This window comes from Anolis sagrei, chromosome 6 (assembly GCF_037176765.1).
Source record: "Anolis sagrei isolate rAnoSag1 chromosome 6, rAnoSag1.mat, whole genome shotgun sequence".
NCBI classification, from domain to species: domain Eukaryota; kingdom Metazoa; phylum Chordata; class Lepidosauria; order Squamata; family Dactyloidae; genus Anolis; species Anolis sagrei.
Window position 1 is genome coordinate 118,751,346 of NC_090026.1, and position 13,383 is coordinate 118,764,728.

The 13,383-nt window shown below is 43.1% G+C and overlaps 1 protein-coding gene across 2 annotated transcripts in view; it reads left to right on the forward strand.

Annotated features, from left to right (window-relative positions):
• The window catches only part of PTPRN2 (protein tyrosine phosphatase receptor type N2), a 686,806-nt gene that overhangs the window by 552,846 nt on the left and 120,577 nt on the right, over positions 1 to 13,383 (forward strand). For both annotated transcript variants that reach the window (XM_067470369.1, XM_060782574.2), the window contains exon 13: positions 4,413 to 4,628. In XM_067470369.1, coding sequence (XP_067326470.1) covers positions 4,413 to 4,628 — 216 coding nt within the window. The remainder of the gene's footprint in view (positions 1 to 4,412; positions 4,629 to 13,383) is intronic.

The window sequence follows — 13,383 nt, forward strand, 5'->3', positions numbered from 1 at the left end:
ATCAAGGGGGAGAAGAGAGTGGCTAGGAGGAGGAAAGACTTCCCCGCATGGCAAAGCGGGGAAAGGAATCCCTCAGCTTAATCCCATCTACTCATTGAGGAGATGATGACACAAGAGACGTGTGCGGTCCAGGAATGAAACCCAACAAAACTCTGCAGAGCCCAGCATCCACAGGCCAAACCCAAGGCACCTGCGGACACCTTTCTGGCTTCAGTGCTCTCTCCCCTGCCTCCCAAGAGCTCCTGCGCCTTTAATCTTGGTGTGGGCGCGAAGTTGGGCTGAGGAGACACACCTGGGGGCAGATCAAGAAGCCAAAACCCCGTCCTCTCCCTCTATTGCACCTGGCTGCAAACAGAGGGACGAGGAGAGGCCATGGAGTGTCCCCGTGTCGTGGGAAGACTATAGTTCAGGTAGGGAAAGAGCCAACTATAGCAGGCGTGGGCCAACTCCGGTCTTCTTTCCAGGTGGTTTGGACTTCATCTCCCACCATTCCTAACCACCTCAGGTCCTTCCTTTTCCCCGGCCCACGCCAACACTACATGGGTCGTTCCGTGGCTCTCTGAAAACTCCTAGCCCCTGTTTCTCATTGAGATCCTTGGGATTGAGAAGAGAAGCCAAACGGAGAAGGTCGAGCGCGAGTGAACGGGAGGCACGTGGGTGGGTCTGGTGGCAAATGGCCTGCCGCCAAAAAAAAAAGGGGGGGGGAGAGGAGCCTCTCCGGCTCTCCCTTCGCGGGAATAAGCTGTAAAAAGGACGGGAAGGGGCTGCTTCTGCCAACCAACCCCTAGGCCCCCGGTTCTGGAGGCGAGGAGGCAGGTGGAAAGACTGCCCCCTTCCCTTTGGCTCGGGAGGGAGGGAGAGAAAGAGAGAGTTTGGAGGGGTGCAACCCCTTGGAAGCCAAAGTGGCGGCGGGCAGAGAGGGGGGGGGGAGAGGGAGAGCGGGGAAAGGGAGGGGGGCTGCTTCGCTCGCTCTTCTCTCCCCCCCCCCCCCCCCGGTCTTCCCAACATCTCTGAGCTTTCCGCCAGTCGATGGCTGTTTTCCGGCCAGCGCGCCTCTCTCCTTCCCTCCTGCGCCAAGCTTCCAGAAAAAGAGAAAGAGGAGAGGAGGGTGCGAGGAAGAGTTGGGCCGGGGCTGCCTTTCCGCGCCCTGAAGCTCAAAACGAAGAGGCCAATTCATGCCCAGCCATATTTCTCGGCCAGGACGCGGCGCTCGTTGCTTCGGCGGCCTTTCCCGTGGCCAAAAGAAAAGATAGGCGAAGGAAGGCGAGGACTCTAGAGAAAGAACCGGAGGCAAGAGGCGCCTGCACACCCCCGGCTCTCTTCCCGGGAGGGGATCCAGCCCCGGCCGCCTGAATTCGGAGCAGAACATTCCCAAAGAGAAACGCGGAGGAATCGCGTTTGCAAGGGAGTGGGCTTGTGGCCCCGGCCTCGTGGCGAGCGACCCTCCAGGACTCTTCCTTTCCTTCTCTCCTTCCTTCTTTCCTTCCCTCTTTTCTTCCTTTTTTCTTTCCTTCCTTACTTTCCTTTCCTTCTTTCCCTCCCCTCCCTTCCTTTCTTCCTCCCTTCCTTTCATCCCTCCCTCCTTACCTTCCTTGTTTCCTTCCTTCCCTTACTTTTTTCTTTTCCTCCTTCCTCTCTTCCTTTCCTCTCTCCTTCCTTCCTTCCTTCCTTCCCTCATTCCTTCCCTTTCTTCCTTGTTTCCCTCATTTCTTCCTCCCTTACTTTCTTTTTCCTTCCTTTTCTCTCTCCTTCCTTTCTTCCTTTCTTTCCCCCTTCCTTCCTCCCTTTCTGTTTTCCTTCCTTTCCTCTCTCCTTCCTTCCTTCCTTCCTTCCTTTCTTCCTCCCTCCCTCCCTCCCTCCCTCCCTCCCTTACATTCTTTTTTCCTTCCTTCCTTCCCTCATTCCTTCCCTTTCTTCCTTGTTTCCCTCCTTTCTTCCTCCCTTACTTTCTTTTTCCTTCCTTTCCTCTCTTCTTCCTTCCTTCCTTCCTTCCTTCCTTCCTTCCTTCCTTCCTTCCTTCCTCGCTTCCCCGTCTCTTTGTGGCCGAAGGAGCCAGCCTCCCTCCCTCCTGCCTTGGGCGCCGGGGCTTTTCAGAGCCACGTTGCGATTTTAATTGTTGCTAATGCGGCTTATAATGAAGCTAATGAGGGGAAATTATTGGACAACTTTGGCGCGCATGGAGGCAAAGCCAGGGCGTCCTCGCCAGCATTTCTCTCGCTCGCTCGCTCGCTCGCTCTCTTTCTCTCTCTTTCCACCCCCGCCGCGCACACTCTGCCTGTCTCCACGCGGAGGAGTGGGAGCGCCTCCTTGTCCTCTTCTTCCCTCTTCCCTTCCCTCCTTCCTTCCGAAGAGACACGGACTGGACTCACGTGGGATGCCCACCGAGGAGAGGGAGGAGAGGGACCCCCTCCTCACCATTCCCAAACTCCTCTCTCCCCAAAGTCAGGTCACACCAAACTCTGATGGAGAGAGGACTCGGGGTGGGGTTTTTTTTTTTTTTAAGAGAAGTCGGTTGAACAGGATCCTTTATGAAGAGGAAGAGAACCTCTTTCTATTTGTGCCATGAAGAACACGAGCTGTTAACATTCTGTTTTTGGAATATCTAGTGGTTTCAACAGTGTCAATAGTTCTCTAGCTCTTCGGGGAACAATGAGGCAAGGTAGGTCTTTGGGAGGATGTCTCTTCGTAACCTTAACATGAGTGCTGGGTGGAAAGGCAGTGTATTCCTTCACCTGAAATGTGTTCATTTGAGTGTGCATGCTTGTTGCTTCCTTCATTGTAGAGGATTTGAGAGGTCTCATAAACTCTTGAGTATGAAACTGGGCTGCCTATGCAATCTGAACTGCATGAAGTAGAATGGAAAGGCCATTCAACTAAGTTGGGTGTATTTCTCAGTATAGACCTCTTTAAGGGGAAATTGCTACCGTTTTCCTCCTTTCCTTCCCTCCTTCCTTCCTTTCCCCCCACATTTCTTCCTTCCTTCCTTTTTTCCTTCATTTGTTCCTTCTTTCCTCCTTCTTTTTTTCCTTTCTTTCTTCCCTCCCTCCCTCCTTTCTCCCTTCCTTCCATCCATCCTTTCCCTTTCCTTTCTCTTCCCTCCCCCTTCCTTCCTTCCTTCCTTCCATTTTCCTTCCTTCCCTCCCTCCCTCCTTCCTTCCTTCTTTCCTCCTCTCCCTTTCCCTTCCCTTCCCCTTCTTTCCTCCCCGACTTTCTTTTTTCTTTCCTTCCTTCCCTACTTCCTTCCTTCTTTCCTTCCTTTTTCCCTTCATTGGTTCCTTTTCCTTCTTCCTCCCCTCCTTTTTCCTTTCTTTCTTTCTTTCTTTCTTTCCTCCCTCCCTCCTTCCTTCCTCTCCCTTTTCCTCCCCTTCCTTCCTTCCTTCCTTCCTTCCTTCTTTCCTTCTTTCCTTCCTTTCTTCCTTCCCTTCCCCCTAATTCCTTCCTTCCTTCCTTCCTTTTTTCCTTCATTTGTTCCTTTTCCCTTCCCTCCTTTTTTTCTTCCTTCCTTTTCCCTTCCCCTTCTTTCTTTCCTTACTTTTTTTCCTTCCGTCCTTTCTTCTTTCCTTCCTTCATTCCTTCTTTCCTTTTTTCCTTCATTCATTCCTTTTCCTTCCCTCCTTCCTTCTCTCCCTTTTTCTTTCCTTTCTTCCCTCCTTCTTTCCTTCATTCCTTCCCCTTTCCCGCCCCTTCCCCTTCCTTTCTTCCCCCTTCCTTTCTTTTTCCCTTCCTTCCTTCCCTCCCTCCCTCCTTCCTTCCCTCTCTCCTTCCTTTGTTCCTTCCCTCCCAGGACAGTCCCAAAAACTGGAATTTTTGTGATGACATAGACAAAAAGCAGTGAAATTCAAGCCTGCTGTGTCCAACGTGTGTCCCAGTCACCTGTGGACTCATATTGACTCCTGGAATCAGGTTTTCTTAGGCAAGGAATCATCAGAGGTGGTTTAGCCTATTTCTTCCTCAATCTAAAGCAGGCATGGGCAAACTTGGGTCCGCCAGGTGTTTTGGACTTCAACTCCCACTATTCCTAACAGCCTCAGGCCCTTTCCTTTCTTCCTTTTTCCCTTCCGCTTAAGCGGCTGAGGGGGGAAAGGAAGGGGCCTGAGGCTATTAGGAATGGTGGAAGTCCAAAACACCTGGAGGACCCAAGTTTGCCCATGCCTGGTCTAAAGTAAAACCTATATCACCTGGTATTTATCGCTGGTCTCCCATCCAAGTACTAACCGGAGCTCACCCTGCTTAGCTTGTAAGAACAGAGGTATTTAGGCAAAATAGTCCTTATGCATAGAGTTGCCACCATCCTGGTGATGATGTAGAAGGCTTCTGCTTCTGTTGCTCATTTTGGCAAAATGATTGTAAGTACAAACAATAGTAAAAGAGATGTAATGACTTCTCTCTGTCCCCTTTGTATTTTGATGTAGAAAAAGAAGCTCCAGCTTTTGCCCCACCGTGCCCAGGAAGAGGAAGAGACCACCAAGTTCATCATCTTGACGCTCCTCTCCATTGCTTGCATTGTTGGGGTGCTTGTGGTCTCTGGGGTCATCTACTGCCTGCGCCATGGCTCTCACCACAAACTCAAGGAGAAGTTGTCTGGCTTGGGCACTGACACTGGTTCTGATGCCACAGCTGCCTATCAGGTAAGAGAGTGGCTCGTCCACTCGGCCACTTCTTTATTTCTCCTCAGATGCTTAAACCATTATTTATTACCCCTCACACAAGGGAGGGAACACTGCTTTTATTTATTTATAGCTGAGGTGGGGTTTTCTCCCGCTTTCGACAGTGCCTTCCTTAGAGTCCCTCCATTAATATTCCCTCAATAGACTGTAACAGCTTTTTATTGCTAGGTATTAATCTTGGCTATTCTTATAGCTTGCTGTAAATGTGCCTCTAATTAGAAGCGTCTTGCCAATGCAGCATCCCAGAACAAAAAAATCAGCGCCCGTATCTAGAATCTGTCATCGCACTGGAGATATTAAAAACAATTGTTACAATTTATGGAGCATGGATCATGCCGTTATCTGGAAAACGTCCCTCTCTTTGAGTCATTGATTCCATGGAGGTCGGATATGAAAACAGCCTTTGACCTTTATCACTGACAGGTTCTCCCATTATTCAGATGAATTGAAATATAAAGCAGGTAAATTTGTCGGAACTTGAGAGAAGCTAAAAGCAAACCTGTTTTATTCAAAGAGCAATAGCAGCGGATACGTTCAGAGAAGTATAGTATGTTGTAATTCGGGCATGGGTAAACTTTCTAACTCAGGAGCTGTGTGCTAGCACTCCCTGCTAGGAGGACTGGCTGCCTGGAGATGGATGGATGAATGGATGGAAGGAAGGAAAGGAAAGGAATGATGGAAAGAGAACGAGGGATAGAGAGAAGACGGGAAGGAAGGTAAAGGAAGGAGGAAGGAAAAAGAGAAGGAAGGAAGACAAGGATGGATGAAAGGAAGGAAGAGGAGGATAAAGGAAAGAAAGAAGGACAGAAAGATAAACAGGAAGGAGGAAGAGAGGGAAGTTGGGAAGGAAGGAAAGAAATAAGGGGAAGGAAGGGCAGGAGGAAGGAAAAAGAGAAGGAAGGAAGAGAAGGATGGATGAAAGGAAGGAAGGGGAAGATAAAGGAAAGAGAAGGACCAAGACAAAAGGGAAGGAGGGGAGAATGGGGAAGAGAGGGAAGTTGGGAAGCAAGGAAAGACATAAGGGAAGTAGGAAGGAAAAGAGAAGGAAGAGAAGGATGGATGGAAGGAAGGATAAGGGAAAGAGAAGGAAGGAAAGACAAAAGGGAGGGAAGGAGAAGGAGAGAGGGAAGGAAGAACGAAAGGGTAGAAAGGGGAGGATGGGAGGGAGGTAAGGAGGAAGGAAAGGGAAGGAAAGACAAAAGGGAGGGAAGGATGAAAGGGTGGAAGGGAACGGAGGGAGGAAAAAAGGGAGGGAGGAAAGACAGAAGGAAGGAAAGACAAGATGGAAGGAAGGAGAAAGGAAGAGAGGGATGGAAGGAGAAATGTGTGGAAGGGAAGGAAGGAGGGAGAAAGACAGATGGAAGGATGAAAGGCTGGAAGGGAAGCGGAAAGACGAAGGAAGGAAGGAGGAAGGGAAGAGAGAAGAAAGGAAGGTGAGAGAGAGGAGGGTCTGAGAAAAGAGCCCAAGGGGCCGCATCTGCCCCCTCCCCCCCACCTAGGTTTGCCCATATCTCTTGTTGGTAAATCTTTTGCTACATGTGATAGACAAAATGTATGCTCCAAAGTTGTTATGAATTGAGTTACAAAATATGTAGAACACCTTTTGACTTGGACTTTATTTTGCTATTTTGGCCATTGTGTTATTGGAAGACCAAATGCACTTCTCTCCATATTCTTGTCTATAGAAGCTTTAAAAACCTCAAAGGACATGATTTTCCATCTCCCTGCCTAATCCCTCCACCCCTCACGCACACAGAGACACACACTCTCTGTCTTTCAACTCATCTTTGTACTTTCTTCCTTGCGGGGAGTGAAACAGAGTACCACATGAAATTTTCAGCAATGGTGGTGAATGCAGACATGTGCCAAGTTATTAGCATGTCAGAGGAAGAGCTTTCAACTTTAGTTCTGAGCAACAAAAAAACCCCCAACCCTTTCTAAGTAGCAGTGCAGGAAGAAAGGAAGGAAGAAGGTGGGGGAGGAGACTTTTCAATGAAATGAAAGAATATGTCCTGAAATCAAAGTGTATATATAAGTATGTATACGCATTTATATTAAGAGAGAGCGGGAGATACAGATAAAATGTTGAAACTAGTTTTGTTTCCATGGATAAACTTTAATGTAAAAATGTTCAATGGTAAAGGTTAATTTATCTTTTACCCCTTTTTCAGTGCATATAAATTTCATAATCTAAGAGAAATCATATTTATTTTTTGATAAGTGTGAGGACAGACTTCCCTCTGACAGTTCTAATTAATAATATCTGTAATTAAAATCATGCTCTTCCAGCAGGAAAAAAATGTTTGAATTTCTGGGAACTGACCTTTTTGCCATTTCTCTTGGGGCACACTGGTTAAGTTTATATTGATTTTATAATGAGCTCTGGTTTGTTTAATAGGGACCTCTAATCCAGATGCTGAATGAAATCTTAAGATTCAGTTCTTCCATTTCCAGGGGTGATTTTCAAAAAGAAAATGTGCAATTGTAAGATCTAAAAATGGATAGGATTGCTGTATTTTCGAAGGCTTTCATGGCTGGAATCACTGGGTTGTTGTGTGTTTTCTGGGCTGTATGACCATGTTCCTGAAGCATTCTCTCCTGACGTTTCACCCGCATCTATGGCAGGCATCCTCAGAGGTTGTGAAGTCTGTTGGAAACTAGGAAAATGGATAGAATTAGGTTAACATTTTTTTAACACTGTGCCTACTCAAATGCAAATATCACTAACTTCATTGGGATTTGCTTCCAGTTAAATGAGTTTTATTTATTTATTATTTACTGTATTAGTACCTCACCTTTCTCAACCCTTTAGGGGACTCAAGGCAGCTTATATATATAGGCAATAATTAAATGCCAAAACACACATAATAAAAAGATAAGCATTAAAACAATCGTTGAAACATAATGTTGGATTGAGACCTAGTTCTCATTAATTTGGGACTGCCATTCAAAGATTCCACTTCTTAACCTCAACAGTTCTGCTTGTACTTTGTTAGCACAGATCTGGAAAATTTTGGATGGTTTGAATGAAAATATAGATTTGATTTGCGTTCTTGAAATCAGTAGGCATCTGCCTTTATTCACTTGCATCCCAATCGCAGTAAAAGATCACCATGAACCAAAACCTCAAAAGATTTGCATTCATATTTCACCAGGTGGTAGTTTAAGTAACATGCTCTGCTTTAGAATTTTGAACAGATAAATAATTTTAGTATATATGGCTGTCCAACAAATGCTGAAGAAAAACAAGTCCTGCCAAGTTAAATAGGATTTTATTCCCTGTCAAGCAAGCATAGAATTGAAACCTACACTGAATTAATTTTGGATTGTTGTTCAGATTTTTTGTACTTCACCCAAATGGTCACATTGGTTCTTGTTAGGATCACTATAATAAGGGTAAATTTGAGGTGGTTTTAACTTGAATTTTTCATGGTTTTAACTTGACAGAGAACTTTATCTTGTACTCTTGAAATTAAAATACCCCAGTCTTGATTCAATTATAAACAAAGCACAAGGCACTGAGAGGATTTTAGCATCATCTCAGTGTCTTCTAGTTTTCCAAGGTGATAGTTTAGTGAAATGTTTTTTGTGGGGGGTTGGCTATCAAGTAAAATTGGTAGCACTTCTCAAGATGGTGATTAGGAATGCATTCATATAAAGTAATTAATATGAGGGGGGGGGTTTGGGGGGGGTTAAGATCTTTATTGAAAAGAGATGGCTTTTCCTTCATGTCAACAAACCAGTACAAAAAATATGTGTTCAAATAGCCAGAGGGAGATCATTCAAAATATTTTCATAATTGGAAGTTTGGATTAATGGATCTGGTGTTTAGTGGCTTTGTTGACCTGAGGCTATGTGGGTGACTTTAGGAGTTTCAAGAAATATTGGAAAAATTGAGTTTGCATAATGGTGTTTCTATCATATTAAGGATGTGCTGGCATGGGTAATCATTTTCTGAATTTGCCTGAGGCTATTGCCATGTTAGCCCATGTACAGCAGGAAAAAATGCAATACAAACAACCCTAAAAACCAGAATGCACCTGAAGATTGGTAACACCAACCTTTTATTTCACCAATCTCCAAGTGCAGTCTTAAACTTGGGAAAGAATCGGTCTAGTTTGAGCTTAGATGGACTTCTGAATATGTGCAATTGACAATTGCAGTGACTTCGATTTACGATTTTGGATCATATGATTTTAATGTTTATACTAGGATGTTTTAATGCTGTGTATTAATGTTTAAATTATGTCTTTGTTTAATGTTCTTAATGATTTTAATTCATAGTTATATGTTACTGTTTAGATATTATGATTTGGTTTTTACACGTATGTTTTGACATTGAATTTTGCCATCAGTATGTTGTAAATTGCTTTGGGTTTCCCCCAGAGATGAGAAAAGCAGTATGTAAATAGTAAATAAATAAATAATAAACAAACAAACATGCTGTATATAATATTTTGCATATCACATACATCTAAAATTGAGAAACGTATATTTATTTGTATTCAGGTGCATCTGCTTACACTATTCTGTTAATGTATTTAATCCATATTTTCCATAACCTATTTTCCATAGGTTATGACTAAGATAGAGAATCAAGTATGTGTATTTAATTGACTAAGTGACTGTTATCAGATACCTTTCAAAATAGTGTCACATGTATATACATACATACATATACACACACACACACACACACATCTATCTATATTCTATGTTGCTATTCAGCTGCCCTCCTAATTCAATTTCAGTCAAAATGTTTGTTTACCTAGAACTCAGGGTGACCCTTGCAATAGTTGGAGGTGTAGGCTCTAATTGTTGTAAGAAATAACAAATTGTATTGGTCCTGGGAGGGATACTTGTTCTTCTGCCTTTCAAGAATTTATTTTAGAGTGAAACCCAGTTGTGTTGAAACCAGTGGTAAAGCTACAACAGGGTTTGGTGTAGGCATGATCTCATCAAGAGGTTTTGTAATAATATGCTGTGCACGTAAGGCATAGTTGTTGAAGTATAATGAATGTTATGAAACATAAATCTACTGTGCACCAATCACTAGCTGCTCTCTCCCCTTCCCCCCCCCCCCAGCAGAAATATTTTATACACGTATGGTGTGCTTGATCCAGTTCCTTTTGGCAAATAGGGTACAAAGCATTTAAGACTTCATTAATAATAAATTAAACAAACCAAATCTGTCAACCATCAAAGAACCTTTCAAGTTGTCGCCCCTTGCAATATAAAATGGCAGAGTTACGTAATACTTGGAGCACTTGGAATTATATTTAGGGAATGGAGAGCTGATGGGTAGAGTTGGTTCATGAGTTTTGTTTTTCATGTTTTGATTTCAGGAAAAAAAATACATGATAGAGAGAAAGAGAGATTGGTTCCTTTGGGGAAGAGATATGATATAGCTTGATTTGACAAGTAGGTCTTTCTAGAGTCCATGTGAAATACAATAGTGTGTGAATTATCACATGTGCATTTCATTCATGCAGTACATGCATGGACACACACCATCAATTTTTGTGTCCGTTTTAATATTTTCACATCCTTGCTTAATTACACATGTAACAATTGATTTAAATCAGTGTCGAAGCCTAAGGCATTAAAAAAGAGATCCGTATTTCCTCCTTTTTATTCTTCAGGAAAGAAAGAATAAAAACACGAGGACTTTGTGGTGGTTGCTTTTTTATGCATTGGTTTAGCATGCTGTGAGTGCTCTTTTCCTTTGAGGTTTTTGTGACCAAAGGAAGCTTTAGCAAAAAAGGAGTGCTCTACAATGTTGAGCGGATTGTACTCACCTGCTTTCAAGCTTCCAGTACATAACCCAAAGGAAGGGGGAGCATTCAAGCATGGAGTGCAAGGGGACAGTGTGTAAACATGGCTAGTAAGTGCATATTTTCATTGTCACTGGTGCCATCAGTGAGCAATTTATTAATGGCAGAGTGCATTGATGATTGCTGCTCTTTGGGGAGGCTGTACTGGTTTGCTTCCAAAAGATGTTTTCTCTGCTTTTCACTGTATTCTGGCAGCTTAGTGTGATAGGCAAAGATGAAGCCAAATCACCTTGATTGCATTATGTTTCTGAATGAGAGAAATGTATTAATGAACACCATTTCAGGCCATTAGTGATTATCAGTAAATTGTGGCAGAATTAGCCTCCATTTTAAAACCGAATGCTACTGGACTCATTTATTTCATCTTTTAAAAATCTTTATGTTCATGCGGTCCATTTAGGATTTGTACGCAGTGCATTTTAGCAAGTGAGAACATGTTTACTCCTGGAAGTAGGAGGAAAACTGTAGGTTAATCCAAACTGTACAATTTCTCCAAGTGTCAGCTTAGAACTAGATATACATCTCTGTACTTTGGAAATCTGTGTTCAAGGTTCTCACTTTTGTTATGCCATATGAAATGAAGGTTGATATCATGATGCCCCATTAATGGTAACTGCTTTTGAATCCAACATTGTGACGTTCCTGAATTAAAACATTAAGCACCATCTGTTCAAAAGGCTGAATTGATCAAGTAAGAGAGAAACATAAGACTCAAATATAACTTTCAGAATTTTGTTTTAAGTACTTCGTCTTACATCAAAATCAATGCGAAGTTCTTGCGATTTTTTATAGTTTGCCCTCCTTCAAAATTTTATTTTAAGTTGCCATTTTTAATATGCTTTTTAGCAATTATTGGTTGGAATGATTGGTCCAATGACATGATGTGTCATTCTGTGTTTAAACTTATTTCTAAGTTGTACCATCAAATATTCTTCTATGCACATAGTGCTTGTTACGTCATTCAACATTTCCTCATGTAACTAACAGAACATGTTTTGTAAGAGCAAAGCCAATTTATATATCTTTTGGCTTATAGCCAGCATTATCCTCTAAAACAGGACAAAAACAACTTTGTAAAGCTGTGGAATCTAATAAAACTGTGTTAAGCTTAGGAAGAAAATAGGATCATATTGCAATTGTATCAGCTCACCAGACAAGTTCAAATAGTATCACTAGGAGAAAGTAATGATGTCTGACAAGCTGGGATATTCAAAACGCCTAATGTTGTAACATATGACAGTAAATTGTTGTGTCTTGGGAAGCCCATGCAACAGTTCAATGTTATGAATGGCACTGAAACAATTGTATGAATGTGGAAAACATTACACTGATGCATATAGAACAGGTATGAGCAAACCCAGGTCCAGGAGCTGGATGAGGACCCTTGGGCTCTTTTCTCAGGCCCTCCTCTCTCTCACCATCCTACCTTTCTCTCTTTCCTTTTTCCCTTCCATTCCACCCTTTCATCCTTCCTTCCTCTTTTCTTCCTCCCTCCTACCCCCTCCTCCCTCTTTCTCCCTCCCTCCTTCCCCCTTTTGTCCTTCCTTCCCTCTCTCCCTCTTTCTCCTTCCATCTTTCCTTCCCTCTTGTCTTTCCTTCCTTTTATTTCCTCCCTCCCTTTCTTTCCTCCCTCTTTCTCCCTCCCTCCATTAACTTCCACCCCTTTCATCCTTCTCTCCCATTTGTCTTTCCTCTCTTTCCTTCCTCCTTACCTCTCTCACTTCCATCCCTTTTTCCTTCCATCTTTTTGTCCTTCCTTTCTTCCCTCTTTCCCTCTTTCTCCTTCCTTCCTTCCATCCATCAATCCATCCATTCCTTTTGTCTTTCCTTCCTTCTCTTTCATTTATCCTTCCCATCCTTCTTTGCATCCATCCACTCCTCCCTTCCTTCTCTTTTTCCTTCCTCCTTCCCTTCCTTCCTTTCCTCTTGTCTTTCCTTCCTTCTCTTTCGTTTATCCTTCCCATCCTTCTTTGCATCCATCGACTCCTCCCTTCCTTCTCTTTTTCCTTCCTCCTTCCCTTCCTTTCTTGTCTTTTGTCTTTCCTTCCTTCCCTCCTTCTCTCTCTACCTCTTTCTCCTTTCCACTCCTTCCTTCCTTCCATTCATTCATCCATCCATCTATCCATCCATCACCGGGCAGCCAGTCGTCCTAGCAAGGAGTGCTATCATGCAGCCTTAAAGTTAGAAAGTTTGCCATGTCTGATATAGAGGGATGAAACTTGAGCAATAAAACAATCTGAGGCAGGGCAGAGGCTTGGCACTAGGAAAATTGTATCATATTATACAATCTGTATTTTACTTCTGTAAAATATGTCCATTTTGGGGGGGATATTTTATAGAAGTATATTCAAAAATGGCTGTATATGCTATAAAGTGAATTTATATTTCTTACACTTGTTTTTAAACCTCAGTTGGTTAGAAATATTCTTCTCAAGTAAATTCTTAAAACAGCCAGATCTTAGGATTGTTGTGCATTTACTGGGCTGTATGGCCATGTTCCAGAAGCATTATCTCCTGACGTTTCATCTGCATCTGTCAGGCATCCTCAGAGGTTGTGAGGACCTACAACCTCTGAGGATGCCTGCCATAGATGCAGGTGAAACATCAGGAGAGAATGTTTTTGAAACATGGGCATACAGCCCAGAAAACTCACAACAACCCAGTGATTCTGGCCATGAAAGCCTTCGACAACCTATCAGCCAGATCTTGGTTCTATGAAATTGATGTTACACAGTTCTCAGTACATATTGGTACTTTATCACAGTTTATGATAATTATATATGCAGGTATATGCATGATGGGTCATTAGGTGCGTAGATTTACCTGGTTAAAATTAAAGCTAATTGACTGAAGCAACAAAAAAAATTACATGGGGTATCTGA